The sequence below is a fragment of the Phoca vitulina genome, unplaced genomic scaffold (assembly GCF_004348235.1).
Source record: "Phoca vitulina isolate PV1807 unplaced genomic scaffold, GSC_HSeal_1.0 scaffold7, whole genome shotgun sequence".
NCBI lineage: Eukaryota > Metazoa > Chordata > Mammalia > Carnivora > Phocidae > Phoca > Phoca vitulina.
In genome coordinates, this window is record NW_022589710.1 from 28,395,459 (window position 1) to 28,420,857 (window position 25,399).

General features: G+C 37.2%; 1 protein-coding gene across 2 annotated transcripts in view; it reads right to left on the minus strand.

Moving 5' to 3' along the window:
• WDHD1 (WD repeat and HMG-box DNA binding protein 1) overlaps positions 1–25,399 on the minus strand; it is a 59,037-nt gene that overhangs the window by 33,078 nt on the left and 560 nt on the right. The window contains exons 3-10 of one of the 2 annotated variants that reach the window (XM_032405156.1): positions 16,004–16,115; positions 9,737–9,888; positions 8,068–8,179; positions 7,838–7,888; positions 6,814–6,909; positions 3,344–3,436; positions 2,437–2,543; positions 1,968–2,109 (exon numbers count right to left, since the gene is read on the minus strand). In XM_032405156.1, the coding sequence (XP_032261047.1) occupies positions 1,968–2,109; positions 2,437–2,543; positions 3,344–3,436; positions 6,814–6,909; positions 7,838–7,888; positions 8,068–8,179; positions 9,737–9,888; positions 16,004–16,115 (865 nt within the window). The remainder of the gene's footprint in view (positions 1–1,967; positions 2,110–2,436; positions 2,544–3,343; positions 3,437–6,813; positions 6,910–7,837; positions 7,889–8,067; positions 8,180–9,736; positions 9,889–16,003; positions 16,116–25,399) is intronic. The other variant, XM_032405157.1, reaches the window with a different exon arrangement.

The window sequence follows — 25,399 nt, forward strand, 5'->3', positions numbered from 1 at the left end:
AAAACTGTTTCTCAATTTACTTTCTGTTTTTATAATGTTACACATGCATATAAATTAGTCAATTACAAGGTTTATTATAAAAATGAAAACAGTCCTCCTGCAGAGCCTCCAACTTACTTTTCTATTCTTTTAGATGATTCTTTCGATATCTTCCTCCATAGTTTTAAATAATATTCTAGTGCTATTTTTTTGGTTTTTCAGTTTTAATCATTATCTATTAAACTGATCCTATTAACTTCTGTATATTAGGAAACATGAGGATTTGGTGTAATTTTCAACCACCCCTACTCTCTTGTACGTATGTACACTATTCCCCTACACCAATCCTCCCAATATAGATATATTCTCATTTTGGTTGGATCAATATACAGAATTTAGATTATTATGACCATGTAAATGGTATTCACGGTTGAATAAAAATAATAACTTATAAAGTGTTGTGCTAGAGACTGTTCTAATTCTATATATAATTCATATAATTCTCACAATAAAACTCTAGGTGGTAGACATTATTCCTATCCTCATTTTATAAATGTGGTATATTGTGATCACTTTCCCTTCCTTTTATAAATTTTTTCCCTGGAGTTAAGAATCTTCTCTCTCTTTAGGTCTTTTTTTCTTGGACAGATTCCCCAAAGACGATTCTTCCAATCTCTTGCCTGAAAAGCCTAAGACTGGCTGACAATGCTGTAGGAGCCAAGTATGAAAAATAAGCTGGGAATTTTAACATCCAAGTATATACATTTTCATTTAATCCTTTTCAGTACAGTATTCCTCTTCCACCCAATGCTGCTCAACTGTACTTAGTGTACCAACCAGACACCTTCTCTGTTGTACCTTTTCTAGAGGACAAATCTCCAGCATTCTGCCAGAATATACATGGCAGTGAGGGAAAGCAGTTACCTAGCTGTGCACACTAATGTTGAGACTAGAGATATCTACTTGTTTATTAAACCAATCCTCCTGGTTTCAACCCCACTTTTAGAAGTGCCTAGTGCTACCAAATTCTGAATCATTGGGGGATTCAGTCAGGCAGGCTGAATTGCATCTCCGCTTTCCCCCAACTGCAGTCTTAGGAGTCAATTTTTTGACTTTTTGAGAAGCTAAACTTAAGTTTCCCATCATGCTTCTATTTTCCAGGGGTTCCAGGTATCAGTATCTGAGTAAACATAAATGGGTATGTTAAGTGAATGATCTTTAACTGGAACCCTAAACCAAGACTTAAAATATGACTGGGTATATTTGCCAGGCAGGAAGAATAACAAACAAAAACAAGGAGTTGTATAAAACAAGGTGGCCTGTTTAAAGCAGTTCAGTAAGGCCAGATGGCTAAGCATTAAGACATGTAAGGGTAGCTCTAAGAATTAAAGCTAATTCAGAGCAGAAAAGGTTTATAGGCTAAACTAAGTTATAGTTATTAACTCTAATTTTTATCTATATTTATTTAAATAACAATCTCCAAAACACCAGGATACTAAAATAGTATTTCATAATGGTATTCTTTATAAAGTCAAGGAATATTAATAGGCATTATATGGGGGCGCCTGGGTGGCTCAGTCGTTAAGCGTCTGCCTTCAGCTCAGGTCATGATCCCAGGCTCCTGGGATCGAGCCCCGCATCTGGCTCCCTGCTCCGCGGGAAGCCTGCTTCTCCCTCTCCCCCTCCCCCTGCTTGTGTTCCCTCTCTCACTGTGTCTTTCTCTGTCAAATAACTAAATAAAAAAAAATCTTTAAAAAAAAAAAATGGGCATTATATGGAGGGGAAAAGCTTCTCAGTAAAATATATTTAGGAAACATTAGGTTAAACAAGTTTAAACAGTTTTCTTTGTGATAAATCATTACTGAACATCTAATATAATAACATGAATTATAATTTTCTAAGAAAGTAATGTATTTTGTGGTGTTTTCCAAAACCATATGACCACAAAAGACTTTGAAGAAACTATTTCACCATCTATTACTTATTACCTTACTGCTTGATGTCTTTCCACTGGGTTCACAAACATTCTCCAGGAGCCCTAGATTTCCTTCTGCATCAGTATAAGCTATTCGACCACAAGTAGGATGCCATGCCAGGCCACAAATTGCATAACCTTTCTCATGTTTCACCCTAAAAATTAAAAAGTGAGTTCTTAAAACACTACCAAAAGTATATAAACTATACATTTCTTTAGGTAAATTTTAGTTAGAAAAGGTTAAATGACTTCTGACAAACTAATAACTCTATGTTTGTATTCTGACAATCTAATACTTGCAAAAATTTGAAATATTTCATAATAAAGCAAAAATCTAATAGAAATAAGAAAAAAAAAAAGACAAAACGCGGTGCCTGGCTGGCTCAGTCAGTAGAGCATCCAGGGTCATGAGTTTGAGCCCCACATTGGGTATAGAGATTAGTTGGAAAAAAAAAAAAGACAAAAGATATGTTGAATCATACCTTTCCATGCAATCTTTGGTTTCCACATTCCAAACTATAATTAAACCATTAATACTCCCTGCAGCTAAATATTGCCCACAGGGAGACCAGGTTACTATATTTAGGGCCTATGAGGAAAAACAATTAATAAATAACAATTTGCACAATTTGAAACTAAACACTTATTTTATTACCAAATTCAAATTTTTACAACTCATATTCTGTGTAACTTCTAATTAAATTGATTCATAAATGGAAAGACAGTTTGCTTATTTTTTAACTTTCTTTTTCAGTAATATTCAACTATCACTAGCAGCTATTACTTTGTTTACCATGAGAAAATTATACTGGCACAATTTTAAAAGCAAAATCTAAAAACTGTTATTATCCTAGAAGAGAAATCATAAAAAGTATCCTCTCAGCTGTCACTATCAAGATGAAGAGAACCATACTAAGTGAAGTGAATCATATTAAGCCACTGCTGACCTACTGGGCCTCTTGAGAGCCAAATGGAAATGTTTAAGAGAAGAAGAGAAAGAGAATATAGAACATTTCCTGCTCTAAAATTCCAGAGTCTATGATCATAAGTCTCAATGAAACTCACTTAACAATAAAGGCTAATGAATTACTGATAATGTGAAAATAACATGTTCTAATACTATGTTAGGGTTAAATTTGACTTCTTATAAATTAAGAGATTGTCTTATCAAATTTCACAAGGAGAGAGTTCACAAAGGACCTAGCAAAGACCTATCTACTGTCCAGTTACTGGCTAAATGAAGAAAGGCTGAGGGGCAAAAGGTGGACACATGCACAAAATTTGAGGTTGTTCTCCATGTCCAACAATACTTAACTACAACTGTATTTAGGCAAAGTATGCGTGAAATATTCCTGTTAGCCTAATGAAAGTTTCACTTACAAAACGTACCTGAGAGATGAAATTATCTGAAAGATCATGTTGATTATTCCATGTTTCTCTTCTATATAGCTTAACAGACTTTTCCACAGGAACTGCCAGTAACTATTAGGAAAGATAAATGATTTAAACAAAAGTTTACATTAAATTAGAGAGAAAAAAAGAAAAAAAAATCATCCAAATAAGACTATGAAACATAAAGCAAAATTGTACTTTAATTGGCAACTAACAAAACTCAGAAAATTACTTAAAATTTTGATAAGCAAAGAATGAGTGATCACTCTATTGCTTACACTGAAAACCAGAGCACTTGTAGTTACTTTTTTTTGATACTACTTCTCAGGAATCTAAGTCCTTTGGATCTAAACATTCATCTCATTTGCCAAAAGGAAAGAAATAGGTCCAGAATGCTTTAAATATCTTAAGAAAAGGAAACTGATCTTCTTACACATTCTTCCGAAGAAAGAGACTAATAGAAAAAATACAGTATTTCCATGTTTATACAAAAAAGAGAAAAATATTTATGAACAGAAAAACTATGTTAATTGTATTGATTTTTAAATTAGATTAATGTTTCATGAGCAAAGAAAAAATACATACTAAATCCTCAACTATCACTTTAATGCAGAACGTAGTCGTCTTAAGAGTTTACATGCTACAAAAGGCATATATTAAAAGAAAGTCTCCCTCCCACCCCTAAATCCTATTTCTACTTCCCAAAGGTACACATAAGCATAGACTGCACAAGAATGCATAGGTACAGGGGTGCCTGGGTGGCTCAGTCAGTTAAGCATCTGCCTTCGGCTCAGGTCATGATCCCGCGGTCCTGGGATTGAGCCCCTTGTCATGCTCCCTGCTCAGCCAGGAGTCTGCTTCTCCCACTCCCTCTGCTTCTCCCCCTTACTTGTGCTTGCTCTCTGTCAAATAAATAAAATCTTTAAAAAAAAAAAGAATTCATAGGTACATATATATATACACCAAGTACATACACAATAAACAATAGAATTCTATTTATACCTACTGCTCTACAGCTTGATGTTTTTTATTTCACAATGTATCAGAAGACTATTCCCAATGAGGACATACAGATCTACCTCACTTTAACAATTGCAGAATATCCTACTTTCAGGAATACCAGGATTTATTTAACCAGTTCCTATTAATAAACATTTAGTATGTTCCTATTCTTTTGCTACTATAAACAGTGATGCAACATTTTCATTATACATACCCTGTAATGCATATATATAAATACGCTTATAGGATTTATGCCTAGAACTAGTACTGTTGGTTCATTCTGATAAAAACTGCCACTCTCTTCCACATAGTATATAATCAAACTTTTGATGTTTGAACATCCGATAAATGAAAAACAGGCTATCACAAGAGCTTCAATTTGTATTTCTTTTGGTATGAAAGGTTGCATATACTTTCATACATTAAGTCACCTATATTATCTTTTTATGTACACTGTTCATGTCCATGACCACCTTTCTATTAGGATCTTATTGACTTTTTTTTTTTGGAAAGATTTTATTTTTATTTTTTTTCAAAGATTTTATTTATTTATTTCAGAGAGAGAGAGAAAACAAGCAGGGGTAGACAGGCCAAGGGAGAGGGAGAAGCAGAGTCCCCACTGAGCAGGGAGCCCGATGTGGGGCTTGATCCCAGGACCCTGAGATCATGACCTGAGCTGAAGGCAGACATTTAACCAACTGAGCCACCCAGGTGCCCCAAAAGATTTTACTTTTTTCTTTTTTTTTTTTTTAAAGATTTTATTTATGTATTTGACACAGAGAGAGCACAAGCAAGGAGAGCGGCAGGCAGAGGGAGAGGGAGAAGCAGACTCCCTGCTGAGCAGGGAGCCCGATGCGGGGCTCGATCCCAGGACCCTGGGATCATGACCTGAGCAGAAGGCAGTGGCTTAACCAACTGAGCCACCCAGACGCCCCAAGATTTTACTTTTAAGTAATCTCTACACCCAATGTGGGGCTCAAACTCACAACCCCGAGATCAAGAGTTACACACTCCTCCAAACGAGCCAGGCAGGCACCCTGGATCTTATTGATTTTTAAGAACTTTTTTTTTTTTTAAAGACTATTTATTTGAGAGAGAGACAGTCTGTATGTGAGAGAGCACTAGTGGGGGGAGGGGCAGAGGGACAAACCAACTCCCCAATAAGTGGGGAGCCCAATGTAGGGCTTGATCCCAGGATCCCGAGATCATGACCTGAGCCAAAGTCAGACGCTTAACCTACTGAGCCATCCAGGCACCCTGACTTATAAGAACTTTCTGAATATTAAGAAAATTAGCTCTTGGGGTACCTGGGTGGCTCTATGGTCCCCTTCAAACATCGTACTGATATCTTATATTTGAATGTTCTCAAAAACTACAGGTTAATTTAAGAAAGAACTGACATCTTTTTTTTTTTTTAAGATTTTATTTATCCATTTGAGACACAGAGATACAGAGAGAGAGAGCATGAGCAGGGAGAGAGGCAGAAGGAGAAGGAGAAGCAGGCCCCCCACTGAGCCAGGAGCCCGATGTGGGGCTCGATCCCAGGACCCTGGGATGATGACCTGAGCCGAAGGCAGATGCTTAACCATCTGAGCCACCCAGGCGCCCCAGAAAGAACTGACATTTTTATATTGAAAATTCCTTTCTAAAAATGGAATATATTTTTCTATTTAAGTCTTCTTTTACTCTTCTTGATAGAATGTTAAAGTTTTCTTTATATAGCCCTTTCACATTTTTGGTAAGTTTACCCTTGTTATTTCATCTTTTTTGATTTTACAGTAAATGCATCATTTTTTTCTCCACCATATATTTTCTAAATGGCTATTATTTATATATAGGATTATTATTGGTTTTGTATATTAGTTTGTTTCCAACTACCTTACTGGATTTTCTTACTAATAATATTTTTCCCTCAGTTGATTTCTTAAGATCTCCTTATAGTCAACCATTTCATTTGTAAATAATAAGTATTCTTCCTCTTTTCAAACAGTTCCTATCTCCTGCCTATCAGCTACTACCTCCAAAATGTTAAACACTACTAGTAAGAGTAGACATAACAAGACTGTTTCCAGAGTTGTTCCATTAAATACAAAAATAAAGAAGAATATAAAATTAATTCATACAAGGAAAGAACCTTTACAAAGTTAAAATGTTTTGTTTTATTTTGTTTTTTAAGTAGGCTGGAGCCCAACCTGGGGCTTGAACCCACAACCCTGAGAGATTGAGACCTGAGCCCACACCACGAGTCGGATGCTTTAACCAACAGAGTCACCCAGCCACTCCCAAAGTTAAAATGTTTCTTAAAACATATCAATATTAATTGGTTGGCTTGGGGCACTAAAACTTACAACCTAAATGAAACAGTTACAATTTAAAAAAAACGAATTCTACTATTCTCACATTCAAAGTTGACAAGAACTAGAAGAAATACCTAAAACAAAGGCTGAAGAGTAAGAGTCACTTACCTTCCCACTTTTTGGCTGCCAAGCAAGTCTGCAGATTGATTTTGCATTTATCACATCATTGCATTTTTGTAGCAGTGGCCAACTAACAGTACATGTCTGATATTTTAAAAAAGAAAGTTTATTTCCCTTTATGAAACTTCTCCAAGAGATATGCAGAATGGAATATATTTCATAGGTGCTTTCTTCAAACTGACATACTGCTATGAAAAAAGCCACTTGATTCACTTTCATCTAACTACGATATCTGATTTACCTAAATTACTTTAAATAATTCAGAGGTATAAAAAGCACAAATCTTAAATAACTAAATAAGCGTATTTCTTATGTAGAATAAGCGAACAATATACTCACTGAATAAACGTATATACACACACATTTAAAAGAAAAACCAATACATTAAAATCTTAAAACATCTACAAAGATAAAGTTAAGAAATCTCCTATAAAATGTTAAGGTATCAAAGTCAACCCTTTTAAACATTTCAAACATAAGGGGAAAAAACTGTGGCTATTGAGGCATACCCTGCGGGGGATACTTTTCTCAGCAGCCACAGTATCTCTAGAATGCCTCAGGAAAAATTAATGGTTCCCTCTGCCAATCCAGAGAGCTCTTTCTTCATACCTCCTTTAAAACTTTTATCAGGTTGGTTAGAATAAGTCATTTATGTGACTCTCCAAATAAAGTATGGCCAATGTCTTATTTTATTTTTGTATCCCTAACATCAAGATCCCAACACATGGTAGTTCATAGTATAGTAAATATATACTGACTGATTTTTCCCCACTGATTTATAAAACCTAAAACTGAACTATAAATCTATTTCCCTTGTGATTGGGTACAGTTAGTCTTCAACACACTTTCACATTAGATTATTATAGAATTTGATGACAAAAACAGTATTCAATGCTACTCAAAAGAAACAAACTATAAAGAAAAAGAATTATTAATTTAGTCCAAAGCTATGTAACACCTCATTTATGACAGAAACGAGCATAAAGTCTTAAATTCAAATTGATAAGTTTACCTGATCTGAAATTTGCCACACTTTGACAGTTCCATCACAACTAGCTGATGCCTGCAGGAATAAAACAATAAATTTCTCTATAGTTACAGCCATAATACCATATGGAAACTGGTTCAACTGATAAACCAAATAGCCTTTTCATCAACTGTGTGAAATTTTCTGCTAATTCTCTTACAATTTTAAACATACTGAAGGAAAAAAAAAAAAGAACAAAGGGAAAAAATGATTACCAGAAAGATGTCCTTAGGATCAAAGGAAAGACTTAAAACAGGAGCATCATGTCCTCGAAATGTTTTCTGTTGGCTGCAATCCATCACATCCACAACTTTGACTAGAAAATCACTATGAACAGTAAGAGTAATGTATAACGGACATTAATAAATACCCATACAAAAGCCTCTCCTAAAATCTATGACCCAAATATTTCAAAATCACAAGAGTAAATGTCATAATTTCTTTACAGCAACATGTAGGATTTGGCACCCAAATTTAAGGACCTACTTTTTAATCTTGCCCAGTGAAGATACTAAAAACACAACTCAGGATTTCCCTTTAAAATACAAACACTTTGGGATGCTTGGGTGGCTCAGTCGGTTGAGCACCTGCCTTCAGCTCAGGTCTTGATACCCTGGTCCTGGGATCGAGTCCCACATCAGGCTCCTTGCTCAGCAGGGAGCCTGCTTCTCCCTCTGCCTGCCTCTCCCTCTGCTTGTGCTCTCTCTCTGACAAGTAAATAAAATCTTTAAAAAAATAAATAAATAAATAAACTACAAATACTTCCTAACTGGTTTCCTTAGTTACATTTTAAGCTTCTATTATTTATTAATTAAAGTCCCAACCATTTTTATTTTTAAGTCACAACCACTTTTAAAAGTACTATGTCAAGGGCGCCTGGGTGGCTCAGTCGTTAAGCGTCTGCCTTCGGCTCAGGTCATGATCCCTGGGTCCCGGAATCGAGCCCCATGTCGGGCTCCCTGCTCTGCAGGAAAGCCTGCTTCTCCCTCTCCCACTCCCCCTGCTTGTGTTCCCTCTCTCGCTGTGTCAATCTCTGTCAAATAAATAAATAAAATCTTAAAAAAAAAAAAAAAAAAAGTACTATGTCAGGGACACCTGGGTAGCTCAGTTGGTTAAGAGGCCAGCTCTTGATATCGGCTCAGGTCATGATCTCAGGGTCCTGGGATCCAGCCCTGTGTTGGCTCCACACTCAGCAGGTCTGCTTGAGATTTTCTCTCTCCCTCCCCCTGCTCATGCACAATCTAAAATAAATAAATCCTTAAAAAAAAGAAAAAAAAAGTACTATGCCTTTTACTTGACCTCAGCAATTCATTAGTTCCTTTCTTTTTTTCCCTATGACAAATAAGCATCAAGAGAAACAACAAAAATACTGACAGTCCAGGTTCTACCCGAAATGATTTTTAAAATTTCGTATCAAACTATCATGTTTCCCCAATCTTTTTCAGCATTCACTGAACATGCTGTCTGCAAAGCAAGATATGTCAATTCACAAAGAAGCACAAGGTTGCCCTCAAAAACCTTTACTAAAGACTTGAATATAAAAATTAAGTGGGACACCTGGGTGGCTCAGTTGGTTAAACATCTGACTCCTGATTTCAGCTCAGGTCATGACCTTGGGGTTGTGAGATAGAGCCCCACATCAGGCTCTGCGCTGGGCATGGAGCCTACTTAAAGTTCTCTGTCTCCCTCTCCCTCTGAAGCCTCCCCACCCCGCAAAAAATTACGTCACACACACACACACACTCACAGAAGGGACAGAAATGTCCTGAAATGGACAGAAATGTCTTTCAGGACAGAAATGTCCTGAAAATGTAACCCTGAAGCCAATGAATGAGGCCATTCTGTTCTAATATTACTTTCTTTTCTGGTACCAGAGGGCCTTACCTAGATCCGGCAGCAATTTTTGTACCATCCCCATTAAAGACCACATGGTTTGCATTTGTGGTGAAGCGAGTCAATATACCATCTGGAACTCCTTCAGGAAATGTGTGGACTTGAATAGTATTATTGGATACTGCAGTGACCAATTTCCCATTCTAAAAGAAACATTGGCAAAAAAATCCAAATCAATTGAGTCTTTCCACACTTAACAATCCTATAAAAAAACATAAAAATTTATAAATGTAGTTAATGTCAAGAGGAAAATCATCACTCAATGTACAAGTTTCCTGAAGTGTCTATTAGCAAGAAAAATTTACTTACTAACCTTTATGGAATTTAATTCTCCCTTCACCAGCCAAATTTTTGGCCTCTGGATTTTCATTTACTTCTGACAAGAAAATGATTTAAATAGTATTTTTATGCATCCCCAAGTGTCATGAAAGAGACTCAAGAGAGTTTTTCAGAGAAAAAACACAGCTAGTCTCAGTGAGGGAACAGCACATCATACATCAACAACCACCATAGTGTTGCCCTGTGTTTCCACGATAAAATCATTAGATGCCTTTTTGGAATAGGTAAAATCTAAATGCAGAATCCATGGCTTCTCTTTAAAAACACTAAATAGGAAGACAGCAAGTAGGAAGATCCTAAAAAGAATACACTTATAATGCTGAGCACTGTAAAACTGTTGAGAATTACTATATTGTACAACTGGAACTAATATAACACTGTACGTTAATTATACTGGAATTAAAAATATAAATAACTTTCTTAGAAAATAATAAAAACATTAAATAAACCAAGTTTTAGGATCTGAAAATGATCAGCAGACACCACTGCTCTGCATAGATTTTGGCTAAGAATCATAAAAGGTCAAGTATCTGCCCTAGAACCTTAATTTTATTACTTCTCTAGGAGGAACTAAGTCCTGACAGACTAAATCATAGTCTACCAACCATACATGCTCTGATAATTCATATGGCCAATTTATTGAGATTAAATGCTAACTGCCAAAGAAATAAATTACTCAAGTTTGTTAATGAATATCCTACAGCAACAGGTCTCAGTCATATTTGCACATGTAAGACCCTCCGCTTATCTACAGCACCTGCTCCCACTCCAACGGAAAAAGAACTTAGTAATACAGTGACATGTTACTATATAGAAAAATTAGGGAAGATACATACATCTGTTCAAGTAACAGTATAGATGATTCAGATTTGAACTATAATACATACTTATCTTCAATTACTGGAAAATTGGTGAAAAATACTGCTTATGCCTACATTGTAACTACTGTAAGTAATTAAACAATCCACAATACACTAAATCTATCATGTTGAAGCTAAACAACAACTTAAATATGAAAACAAGAAGAGAATTCAAGAAAAACTATAACCAACTCAAGACAACACTGATGATTCAGAGAAACTGCAGAAACACCAACTATTTGTGTTCATGCACAGGAATTTTGCAACCTGGCTGTGCTTTACTTGGCAGACAGATGTCTCAGTAGAATCTGACTAAGCCTCCTGTTAGATCTAGTAAAGAATTTTGGTAATTCTTTAATAAACCATTAACTGGTCCTCTATTCATGTGAAAATATTAAAGTATATATCTGTACTTACTCACCCAAGAGACCTGAATAAAGGACTTGCTTTGAAGTCAATTTCCAACAAATCTACTGGGAAACCACATCACTATCAGTACTTTATCAACTAGTAAAATTAAAAAAAAGAAAACACCCAAAGGATCAGGGATCGGGTCAGATCACTCTTCTCCCTAGTGGATTGAGAAGAATGGATCCCAGCACAGGCTGACTTGAGCTCCAGCCCACTGTGTCTCTTACCAACTGTGCCATTTGACCTTCCTCAGAGCTTTGACTTTCCCAAGAAAAAAATGGAGGTAATTTCACATACTTCCCCATATCTTTGTTAAAAGGCTTTGACAATGTAAAATACTATGCAAGCATTAACTATTACTACCAGTTGATTCATCTCATTTTCACTATTTTGGAGAGTGATATTTTCTCCACTTTGTTCTCAAACAAAACATCTAACTGTACTTCCCTGTACCACTGACTCCAAAAACAGAAAGTATATTTATAAGCAATTATATTTTAAATGAAATCTGTTGTAAAATTGTCAGCTTCACATGGCTGTGTGGTAATGTCATTTCAATGAAGTACCATAAACTCTATTCCTAAAGCCAAAGAAAACATTTTAGCACAGACTATCAGACTTGCAGTTCATTGAATAATGGCCCCCAAAAGACATGCCTAAGTCCTAAGCCCAGGTACCCGTGAATGTGGTCTTATTTAGAAATTGGGTCTTTGCACATGTAGTAAGTTAAGGATCTAAATCTAGGGGCGCCTGGGTAGCTCAGTCGTTGAGCGTCTGCCTTTGGCTCGGGTCATGATCCCTGGGTCCTGGAATCGAGCCCGGTGTTGGGCTCCCTGCTCAGAGGAAAGCCTGCTTCTCCCTCTCCCACTCCCCCTGCTTGTGTTCTCTCTCTCGCTGTCTCTCTCTGTCTGTCAAATAAATAAATAAAATCTTAAAAAAAAAAAGGATTTAGGGGCGCCTGGGTGGCTCAGTCGTTAAGCGTCTGCCTTCGGCTCAGGTCATGATCCCAGGGTTCTGGGATCGAGCCCCGCGTCGGGCTCCCTGCTCCGCGGGAAGCCTGCTTCTCCCTCTCCCACTCCCCCTGCTTGTGTTCCCTCTCTCGCTGTGTCTCTCTCTGTCAAAAAATTAATAAAATCTTTAAAAAAAAAAAAAAAAAAGGATTTAAATCTAATGACTGATGGCCTTGTAAGAAAATGGAGAGATGTGAGACACAAAGACACAGAGAAAAGGGCAATGTGAAGACGGAGGCAGAGACTGGAGTGATGTATCTTCCAATAAAGGAACACTGAGGATAACTGGCAACCACCAGAAGCTAGAAGAGAGGCATGGAACAGACAGGCCTCCAAAGGAGCTAATCCTGCCCACACCTTAATTTCAGGCATTTTGCCTTCTGAACTATGAGACAATAATTTTCTGTTGTTTTACGCCACCAAGTTTGTGAAAATTTATTACAGCTGCCCTAGGAAACTACTACAAGACCACTTTTTTTTTCTTCTTTAAAGTCTTTTCATACACAAATACAGTGCATACATACTGTGGAAGAAAAATAACAACATGAAATTGTTCTGGGCAGAGTGAGTTTCCCTACTTTTACGAAGTAATCTCCATTAACATTTTGGGGTTAAGTCTTTCTAACTTTCTTATATACATTTATGTACATATATCCTTTATTTTAACAAACATAAGACTACACAATACAGACTACTCTGCAACTCTTCTTCATTTTTCAACTCACCATAAATATCTTTGCAGACGAAGATATATAGCACTCACTTTTTGTGTGTGTGGCTACGTAGTAATACATTACATAAGTCTCCCAAAATTTATAAAACAGGGGCGCCTGGGTGGTTCAGTTGGTTAAGCATCTGCCTTCAGCTCAGGTCATGATCCCAGGGTCCTGGGATCCAGCCCCAGTCCGGGTCAGGCTCTCTGCTCAGCAGGGAGCCTCCTTCTCCCTCTTCTCACTGCCCCCCTCATGTTTTCTCTTGCCATCTCTCAAATAAATAAATAAAATCTTAAAAAAAAAATTTTACAAAACAAATTCTCTCTTGAAGGATACTTCAATTAGTTCTAACTTTTGCTATTACAAACAATAGTTTTACTAATATCCTTGACCACACAAATATGAAAGTGTATAAGAATTCCCTCAGGGTAAATAGCCAGAAACGACCGTGTGCATTCGAAGTTTGATATACAGCATGAATTTACTCCCTTTTTTTTTTTTTTTAAATTTGAGAGAGTGAAAGTGAGAAAAGGGGAAGGTGCGAAGAGCAGAGGGAGAGGGACAAGAAGACTCTGCACGGAGCACGGAGCCTAACATGGGGCTCCATCTCACCACCCTGAGATCATGAACCGAGCTGAAATCAAGAGTAGGTCGCTCAACCACTGAACCACCCAGACACCCCTGAATTCACTTCTTAAAAAGCTCCCTAGGGGCACCTGGGTGGCTCAGTTGGTTAAGCATCTGACTTGATTTCAGCTCAGGTCATGATCTCAGGCTCATGAGATGGAGCCCTGTGTGGAGCCTGCTTAAGATTCTCTCTCTCCTCCCTCTGCCCTTCTCCCCCCAAAAAACAAAAAAAAACAAAACTCCCCAGTTACACTTCCAACAACTGTTGTGCAATACTGTAAAATAACAGAAAATACATATTGGTCTCTGCCTCCCATTCCTGGCACAGAGTTCCTAAAACCCTTGTAATTTCCTAAGTGACAAGACTACTAGGAGCAGCTTTTGCTCTAATATTTGGTCTTTGATCCCAGTTCCTGACACAAAGCTCTTAAATCCCTTGAAATTTGATAGAAAAGACATTCCTAAGGAGGCAATTCTTGGTGGACTCCTGGATAGCTTCAGGATGAGGGCTGCTCATCAGAAAAATCAAACCATGATTAGAAGCTTGGAACTTTCAGCCTTATCCCATCATCATCTGGGAAAGGGAGAAGGGCTGGAAATGGAGTTAATAATGGCATAATCAAATTATGCCAATAATGAAGCCTCCATAAAAATCCCAATGGTATGGGGTTCAAGGAGCTTCCGGCTTGGTGAACACATCCCCGTAACAGGAGGGTGGAGGACCCCAACTCCATGGGAAAAAAAGAGCCTTTCAGACCTTATCCTATGTATCTCTTCATCTGGCTGTTCACCTGTATCCTTTATCTATATTTCACTATATAATGAACTGGTAGGAGTGTTTCCCTGAATTCTGTGAGCTGTTGTAGCAAAAGACTGACTCCAAGTAGGGGGTCGTGGGAACCTCTGATTTATAGCCAAGTAGGACAGATGCTGTGGGTAACCTGGGGACCTACTACTTACAACTGTTATCTAAAGTGGGGGCAGTCTCGTGGGACTGAGCCCCTGACCTATAAGGTCTATGCTCACTCCTGTCAGTGTCCAAATTTAACTGAACTGTAGGACACCCAGCCAGTATTGCAGAGAATTGCTTTGATGTAGGGGAAAAAACCCACACATCTGGTGTTGGAAGTGTTACGAGGAAGGTAGTAGTGTGAGAGTAAAGGAAAAAGATGGGAGAGTGTTTTTCCTTAACAAATACTTACTTCTTCAAATCCTCACTATTACGGAATTAGCAATATTTTTCATCCTTGCCAATCTGATAGAAAAAAAAAATCCAATTGTTTAATTTGTACTTCTTTGCTTATTAGTGAAATTTAACTTGTATCTAATATATGTTGGTCGTTTATATTTTTCCATCTGGGAATATATTTTCCATTATATATGACCATTTTATTTTTTTTAAGATTTATTTATTTATTTGAGAGAGAGCACGTGCACGCATGCGAGAATGAGCAGGAGGGGGAGAGAGAGAGAGAAACTCAAGCAGACTCCACGATGAGCACAGAGCCTGACACAGGGCTCAATCTCACAACCCTGAGACCACGACCAGAGCCGAAACCAAGAGTCAGAAGCTTAACAGACTGCGCCACCCAAGTGCCCCTATATATAACATTTAAAAAAGAATATCTAAAGTATCTAAAGACCATCTCATTCATCTACCCTAATGAGCCTGAGTTTGAAAAAAACATGAATCCTGTGAAAATATTTTTTCTACCCAAATACAATACTCAAAATTCATCACAAATAAAAAGCTTAGTGGCTTTTACATACTTAGTTTGCAAAGGCCTTCTGAAAACATGTCTCCATTCTCCAAATAACCTACAGATATCACTCGCATATTTACCTTACATAAAACATTAGAAACACGAAACATGTATATGTCTTGAAAAAGTTAAAATATTCCTCTTTTCTAGTGTAATTAGTTGTCTAAATTAGTGAACTAAAAACGTGAAAATGCCATGGAGTTTTCTCTCAAAGGGAAAAAAAGGGAACATCTAAATCTCAAAAGAAAAAGTATAATTTCTTGCAAATATCTTAATTAGTTTACCACTAATAAACCATTAATCACCTTTAATAAACCATCCAGATTTTAAACCCATTCAGATTCAGATTTTACTTGTAAAAATTTCAGGCAATTTATGGCATTATTATACATATTTGAATATTATTATTTCATAAGAGAAACAAACAAAAAGTACATTTACATTCAAAACTTCAACAAAAATATTCTTCACCCATACATAAAAAAATCACACAGCAGTATCATTTCTCATCGGTTGCTATAAATGTTTTTAATACCTTCAAAGCACATGAATATGCCTTTTCTCCAACGTTAATGGACTTAGGGTCATCATCATCCAAGTCTTCCCAAATCCTCACATCACCATCACTTCCACAAGTCACAATATAACTGTGAAGGAAACACACTCATTAAGATGTCGTCCAAGTTTCAGAAAAGAAAAAAAAAAAAGTCACCCAGTTTCAGGCCTATTAATTTTTTTGGAATACTTTATCTTTTTTCCAATAAAATCAGTGTTAGTCAATGTTTTCTCATTTTACATACATAAACCTCAATAACAAAGCCTGCTAATCTCCTATCCTATAAAATGAAAGGTGAATTTAATGTTCTCTCCAGTTTCTCCGTGGCATAAAATTCTTTATCTGTAATAATGTAAGAAAGATGAATGGGTAATTTTTGTTAACAACAGGGACAAAGTCTACCTTGCTCACCGTTGTGCCTCTAGCACAAAGCAATCTCTGACATATAGAAGTCTTGATAAATGTTTGTTGAATGAATAAGTGGATGGATACAAGAGTTCAATTATCCAAAGCTGATTATTCAAATGGCCATCTGTTATCTCTCAAATCTTGTTTTAAACCCCTTGTCTTCCTGGTGCTTATATTCATTTGGTATGTGTCCTATCTGTATGTGTCCTGACACATACAAAAGCAAACAAAATACAAAAATAACATGGCAAATGGCAAAGAGAAGCTACATAAAGGACTGTAGAGGTTCATAAGAAAGGTGGTATCTACACTGGGAAGTCAAAGGGCAAGCAGGGCAAGTAGAACTGGATATGCTGAGATTGGTGAAAAGAGCAGTTCCAAACAGAGGAAACCACATAAACCAAAATACCAAGTTAGTAAAATATGAGGGAGTTCACTTAGAGCAGACAGTACAGGAAATTGAGAAAGAAAATGCAGATTGGGGGTCACCCTATTTACAAGGATCTTAATCCAAGAGTAAGGAGCTTGGACTCCCTTCTATAGGAAATAAACAGAAGGACCATTAGTCTTTTTGCCTAGGATATTTTTGTTTTTTTAAAGATTTTATTTATTTGAGAGAGGGCGAGAGAGAAAGCACAAGCCAGGGGGAGAGGCAGAGGGAAGAGCAGACTCCCTGCTGAGCAAGAAGCCAGAAGCGGGCTTGATCCCAGGACCCTGGGATCATGACCTGAACCGAAGGCAGGTACTTAACTGAATGAGCCACCCAGGCGCCCCAGACTAGGACATTCCTGATTTATACATCCAGCTGGTTTAGAATCTGTCCTCAATTTTTTTTTTTAAAGATTTTATTTATTTATTTGACAGAGAGGGACAGAGCGAGAGAGGGAACACAAGCAGGGGGAGAGGGAGAAGCAGGCTTCCCGAGGAGCAGGGAACCTGATGTGGGACTCGATCCCAGGACCCTCAGATCATGACCTGAGCCGAAGGCAGATGCTTAACAACTGTGCCACCCAGGCGCCCCTGTCCTCAATTTTTTTATTTTAAGACATATTATTATTGGGGCACCTGGCTGGCTCAGTCGGAAAAGCATATGACTCTTAATCTCGAGTTGTGAGTTCAAGCCCCATGTTGGGTGTAGAGGTTACTAAAAAAATACATAAATTCTAAAAAATAAATAAAATGTAGTATCTTCTAAAAAAATATATTAGTATTATTTGCAACAAAACTGGTTGGGTGAGTTTGACAGACCTCTTCTTTGCACTTCCAGCTTCTGCCATGATCTTGTTTAGTAGTGAAACATGTACAATGAATAGAATTCTCACTTTATCACATAGGTAAATCTGAAAGACAAGTGATTACCCATCTCCCCATTCCAATCCTTTCTTGATGCAACATTACTAATACCTCCTTTCACAGACAACAGGTGCTAACAGACAAAAACCAAAGTGAAGTCAGTCAAGAGGCCCTACAGCGATTTCTTTCAGTCTTCAGTGGTGATGGGGTAAGTACTTCATATCGCTGTCCCTACTGAATACTGCTGTCCCTACTGACTATTTGGTGCAATCAGCCAGCCAGTGAGGGAGATGTAGAAAGTTGCAGCTGCCAGTTGGTAGTACTAATGGAAAATTAGAGTGAAATACAGTGGAATTAGTGAGAAATATATGCAAGAAATAGTTAAGTTAAATAGTTAAGTTGAGCTTTTAGAGTAGTCTGAATATCTTGACAGTGTTTTTGTCATTTACCATAGGAATAAAACTAAATGTTAATTTCATTATTGATTATGCCTTTTAATAAAATACCTTTCAGTAGCAACTAAAAAAAAGCTATCAAGTACATGTTAAACAAAAAATTAAATACTACATTTCTGCTTCTCAAGAAGTTGATAATGGAAATGTGACATGAACAAAATGTTAGTTGACGTTTATCATGGGGGCTGGAGTGATGACACCAACCACAGAAAGTCAGAAAACACAAAATTCCTGAAGAAACCTGAGCATCTACTTTGTAAGTTAGTGATTATCTTGTGACTCCCTGAAAACCATGCTTCTACAGCTGCAGAAAGTGAGTCTGCATCTTGCTGGGCATGACTTTTCATAATGTAGTACTGTCCAACAGAACTTTCTTAGACAATGGAAATGGTCTATATCAGGCTCCTGAGCAATTAAATTGTGGTTTAAAATGTGACTCATGCAACTGAGGAACTGAATTTTAAATTTAGTTAACTTTAATTAAAATCTAAATAGCCACCTGTGGCTGTGGCTATTGTACTGAACATTCAGCATTAAAACAGATGACAGTGGATCTAAATTAATTTTGTTCATTTTTCATTTTAAGTTTTCTAATTTAAGTATGAAGTAAAGTTATAGCTGTTAATACGTTGTCTCCATTAGTAAAATAATTTTTCAATCAATTAAGTGATACTGGTTTTATCTCAATGTCATCAGAAGGTTTAAATAGAAAATCAGTCAGATTGATTCCAATAATGGTTTAGTCTTCTTCTCTTCAGCTCATGGAAACAAAGTAAAGCTTCTAGAAGTTTATTCTGTGGAAGCGAAACATCTATTATTGGGAATTCTATCTAACTTCATTTGAAAAGTTCAATGGTAAAGATAAAATTCTTAATTTTTACAGTAATACAACATTTTGGTTGAGCATAGCACTGTAGCAAAAACAATGTACTTACTGAATTTAGATATCTATGAAACACATATGTACTTCAAATTGAAAGTATAATTCATAACCAAATGCACTGTGATAATGTACCAATCAAAACAGAAGCCATAGTTGTCAAATTTTGAGATCATTTTATTAATACCCAGGATAACAAAATTTTTGTAACAAACTGATATTAAATACATAAAAATACTTCAGCATTGCATAAGATGCTTTCTCTTTTGCCTATCATCAATCAGATTTTCTAAATATTTGAGCCTTTGAAGAGTGAATTTTTTTTAATTTAAATTCAATTAGCCAACATATAGTACATCATTAGTTTTAGATGTAGTGTTCAATGATTCATTAGTTGCATATAACACCCAGTGCTCATCACATCAAGTACCTCCTTAATGCCCATCACCAAGTTACCCCATGAAGAGTGACTTTATAAAACCTAGTTGTCCTATAATGATGGTATTATTATTACTGGAAACAAGTTCCCTAAGTCTTAGTTGCATCTTGCTCAAAATCAGTTAACAATCTTTAATTTAAGCCTTCAACTTAAGGCTTTGAAGCTTTTAGTAAAATGCAGTTAATGAAAACAAAGCTTATGCACAGGAACATACTAAAATATATCCCTACAAAAGCAAATAAGAATTGAACAGAAGCGCCTGGGTGGCTCAGTTGTTAAGCGTCTGCCTTCGGCTCAGGTCATGATCCCAGGGTCCTGGGATTGAGTCCCACATCAGGCTCCCTGCTTGGTAGGAAGCCTGCTTCTCCCTCTCCCACTCCCCCTGCTTGTGTTCCCTCTCTCGCTGTGTCTCTGTCAAATAAATAAATAAAATCTTAAAAAAAAAAAAAAGAATTGAACAAATTGTACATTAAAAGCTGAAAAAGTGAATGACATAATTTTGAAATTTGCTAATTGTACTCTGGAATATCCTGACCTGTGAGAAGAATCTTCTGAGGGAAGTCCTTTTTTAATTGTATAAATTTATGTTCTATGCCAGAATATTAAATTGAGTAGGCTTAAAATTTGTGAAACATTCAAAGAAACCACAGACAACTTCCTTGATGAATTTTGTCTTTAAAAATATTAAAGAACTAAAAAAATAAAATAAAATAAATTTTAAAAATATTGAAGAGCTTACTATTGAAAAAGGGTACTCTGGATACAGGTAAAAAAAAAAAAAAAAAACCAGAACCTGTAAAAATACTGAAGGTGAAAGATTTACCTATTTAAAATAAATTTTTAAAAATTGAGACTCTTTCAGGGCGCCTGGGTGGCTCAGATGGTTGAAGGTCTGCCTTCGGCTTGGGACATGATCTTCAGGTCCTGGGATCGAGCCCCATGTCAGGCTCCCAGCTCAGCGGGGAGTCTGCTTTTTCCTCTCCTACTGCTTGTGCTCTTTCTGTCTCTCTCTCTCTCTCCAATGAATAAAATCTTTAAAAAATTAAATTAAATTAAAAATAAAAATAAATATGGGGCGCCTGGGTGGCTCAGTCGTTAAGCGTCTGCCTTCGGCTCAGGTCATGGTCCCAGGGTCCTGGGATCGAGCCCCACGTCTGGCTCCCTGCTCTGCGGGAAGCCTGCTTCTCCCTCTCCCACTCCTCCTGCTTGTGTTCCCTCTCTCGCTGTGTCTCTCTGTCAAATAAATAAATAAAATCTTTAAAAAAAAAAAAATAAAAATAAAAATAAAAATAAAAATAAATAAAAATTGAAATTGAAATTTTTCCACTTAGTAGAATTTGCTCTGAGCTTACCAGGTATGTGAGAACCTAAAGAAAGTATTTTCTGATTGAAAAATATTATGGTCTAGGGACACCTGGGTAGCTCAGTCAATCAAGCATCTGCTTGAGGGTCCCGGGATGGAGTCCCCATTGAGCTCCTTGCTTAGCAGGGAGCCTGCTTCTCCCTCTGCCTGCTGCTCCCCCGGCTTGCCTACTTGTGTGTGTGCTCTCCCTCTCTCCCTGACAAATAAATAAATAATCTTTAAAAAAAAGAAAAATATTATGGTCTAAAAAAAGAATTAACTGAAGGTCTCACTTTAAGGTCTTACCATAAATGTAACTCTGAGGAAGACTGCAGTCAATTTTATAATAAAAATAAAAAGAAGACTATATTGAAAAAAAATATATTTTTGAGAAAAATATCAGCAACACCATGTTAAAGACAGGCTAAAAAACTGATTAAAGTACATGAATATGTACCAAAAATATTCTACTTATGTAAATGTTTGGATTATATGTTTAATGTTTAGAAAATCAATGTAAAATTTTTTTAATGTTTTAATGTCACAAATGTTTTTACAAAAAAATGTTTTGAAACAGTTTTTGAAAAGAAATGTTATAGATCTACCAAAACAGAATAATTTATCAATCAATCAATAATTTTAAAAACTGTAATTTTAACTCTTGAAATCCTTCTCCTCATCCCCAAAGGTGCCCTGGTTTAGATGATAAGAAAACCACTGTAAGTTTCTGAGTAAGAAAACCACTGTAAGGACTAATTCTATCATGCCTTGATCCTCCTTGTGACATAACTAAAAGAAGCCAATGATTACCAAGGCATTTCTCACCATCTGGATTCTCCAGCCTCACAGAGCAATGTTCTTTCCCTCATATGACCTGACCCTTCCACTGGGCCTCTTGAAATTCATGGTCAGGCACCAGAAAAATCTCTACATCCTCAGCTTTTTCCCCCAACATTTCTTCTGAGAACACTGCTTCCTCTTCAGCCCTCTTAAAAGGTGGCTGATTTCTCTTCTACATTCCTGTGGGGCCTGTTGATGGGCCTTCCTTGTATTTTACTACCACTTCCATTCTATTGCTACAAACTACTCGTTAAAAAAAAAAAAAAAAAAAAAAAAAAAAAAAAGGACAAAAAAACTGCTATCAAAACCCTAAAGAGAAATCTCCCATGTTCCCTAAGGATTTTTAGCACAAGGCTCATTGTCATTCTCTAACACTATTCCTATCATAATTCTTAGTATTTTCAGTATCCATGTAGACAAAACTATATACCAAACCTTGTCCTCCACCTCATCCCCAAACTCCCATGGTCATAGCATAGATTTTTTTCTTTATCAATATTGCAACTGCTTCATAATTTCAATTTCAATTATCCTAATCACTTATCTTTTCACCTTAGACCCTTAATATCCTAACTTCAACAATTTTTTTATTTCTATTAGGATCTACAATCTATTGAAACTACTTCCTCACTGTCTCTCACTCCCTTCAAATTCTCACATCCCTCCTAATCTGGCTTAGATTCCAATCTGTCCTTAAAATCACTCCTTTGCCTCATCCTCAAACTCTCTGGCCCTCTTTCACTGTGTCATACTTACCTAGCAAAATCCCAACCCTGGTTAAATCCAACTCTATGCCTATTAATAAGTTTGCACTTGGGACGCCTGGGTGGCTCAGTTGGTTAAGCGTGTGCCCTTGGCTCAAGTCATGATCCTGGGGTCCTGGGATCAAGCCCCACTGTCAGGCTCCCTGCTCAGCGGGGAGCCTGCTCCTCCCTCTCCCTCTGCCCTTACCCTGCTTGTGCTGTCTCCCTGTCTCTCTCTCAAATAAATAAATAAAATCTTAAAAAAAAAAAATAAGTTTGCACTTGCAGAGCTAAACATGGCTAGAGAAAAACACCTAACTGGGTTGTCTGGTCTCACTTTAAATTCATGATCACTAACCTAAAGTAGGCCTTTAGTGCTGCCCAATATTCCAACTAACATTTCCCTAGGCCTTTCAGCTTTCCTCCTCTTCTAATCATCTACATTCTCCCTATCCCACCTACATGCCCCTTCCCTCCACTTGTGAATTTGACCATGCTCTTATCTTTGGCCACTGTCTCCCCCTTGTGCACTATACTGTTGCCCCTCTCACCTACTAAAGGCCATCACTCCAGCAATTCTCCCTCTTTCTATTCTAACATCAACTTATCCCTCTCTGTTGGATCATCCCCACTCACACATATACTGTATCTCTCACCTTAAAACAAAGACCTTCCCTGACTTCACATTCCTATCCAACTACCCCTACTCTTAGCATGTCATCCTCACTAACTCCAATTCCTTCCTTTCCATTCTCTTGAATCCACTGCGACAAGGTTTTCATTCTTACCACTCCATAAAAAAAGCTCAAGATCATCCAATGCCTCCACATCACTAAATCTAATGGTGGATTCTCAGTCCTCAACTTGACCCACCAGCATTTGACATAGTTTATTATTTCCTTCTCCTTAAAATGCTTATATTTCATTTGCCTTCTAGACATCATTCTTGTCTCTTGATTTTCTACTTTTCTAGTCACCTTTTCTTAGTCTCCTTAGCTGGATCTTCCTAACTTGATCTCTAAATATTTTGGAGTGTCCCAGGGCTTAGCCCTTGAACCTTTTTTCTTTACATTTACTCCCTCCCTAGGTGATTTCATCTAAGTTCATAGCATTAAATATCTACTTATTGACAACTTCCACATTTAGATTTCCAGCCAGGACCTCAATCCTGAACTCCAGTAGGCATCAGCAAAAGATATAGTTTTCTAGGGTGCTGGGATGGCTCAGTCGGTTAAGCGTCTGCCTTCGGCTCAAGTCATGATCCCAGGGTCCTGGGATCGAGCCCCACATCAGGCTCCCTGCTCAGTGGGGAGTCTGCTTCTCCCTCTCCCTGTGCCTGCCACTCCGCTTGCTTGTGCTCTCTCTCTCTCACACTCTCTCTCAAATAAATAAATAAAATATTTTTTTAAAAAGATATAGATTTCTGTCTTTAGCTTACATTTCTTCTCTTAGCTTTCAACCCATTTATCCAACTGTCTACATCTCTAGTTGATCTCAAAGAAATATTCCAAATGTCCAAATGTAAACTCATAATCTCCACCCTCATTCTACCTCTGAAATAAGCTCCTCTCCAAGCATTTCAGGTATCTGTGAATGGCACCATCATTTCCCCAAATGTAACATCCAGAAATACAGATACCTCCCTCTCCTTCGTCTTTAATGCCTGGTCCATCCTATTGACTCTACCTTTTAAGTATTTCCTGATTGTATCCTTTTTTCCACACACATCTTCTCTAGTCCAAGCTTCTATCACACTCCGCCAGATTAATACAGATACCCACAGTCTTTCTGCATCCACTTCTACTTCTCCAATTCATCCTCCATGTACTTCTCAAAAACAAGAATCTGATCCCATCTCTCTGCTTCAAATTTTTAATACATTCCTACTGCTTTTAGAATAAAAACAAGACTCCTTAATAAAGCCCAGAAGGTCCTGGATAGGATGCCCACTACCTACCTTCACAGATTCATCTCTCATCAGCCTCTGTATCACACTCTACATTTTGGCATCACTAGCTTTCTTTCAGTCCTTTGAGCATGGTCCCTACCCCCACTGGAATTTTGCAGTGTTCCCTCTGTCTGGATGTCACCACCACAACCTCACTGCCATCACCACCCCATCTCTTTTTACTCCCTAATGTCTCAATATTCAGATCTCACCTCAAGAAACAATGCCTTAGAGAAACCTTCCCTGCCTCCTCAAGCTATATCAACTTCCCTTCAAATATGCTTATCACTGCACCTATCGTTTACCATTTCTAAACATACATTTACTTTTGTGATTATTTTGTGCTCAATATCTGTCAATTTAAAAAGACTTTAAGGTCAATTAAAGAATAGATTGTGCTTTGTACATACTGTATCTCTAGCCTCCACCAGACTTGACAGGCAAGTATTTTTTCAATGAGTGAATCAACACAGGAATGACAGTGGAAGCCACACAACTGGATAGTACTGCAGAGGAATGGACTTAAAAAGATAAAAGAGACCAGGGTTCTGGGAAAATATCACAACTTAGCAATCAAGGAGAGGAAATAAGTTGGAAAAAAAAGCTGTCAAAAGGGGGGATGGGGTAACTGAGTGATGGACATTAAGGAGGGCACCTGAGCACTGGGTATTATATAAGATTGATGAATCACTGACCTCGACCTCTGAAGCTAATAATACATTATACGTTAATTTAAAAAATAAATAAATTTTTAAAAAATCAAAAGGTTAAAAACAACAATGAAAAAACAAAACGGCATCACAAAAGCCAAGGAAAGAAAGATACAACACCAAAAAAGATAGAACGGGCCACTGAATTTGACAGGTAGGCAGCTAGTGATCTGACAAAATAATAATGTGGGACACAGAGAGGAAGTCAACAAAAGGAAGACATGAGGGAAAGGTCACATTTTTCCAACTCCTCTGGAAGTAAGATTTTACACTTGCTAACTTTTTCGAGATACTAAAACTACAATGTTGGTCCGAAC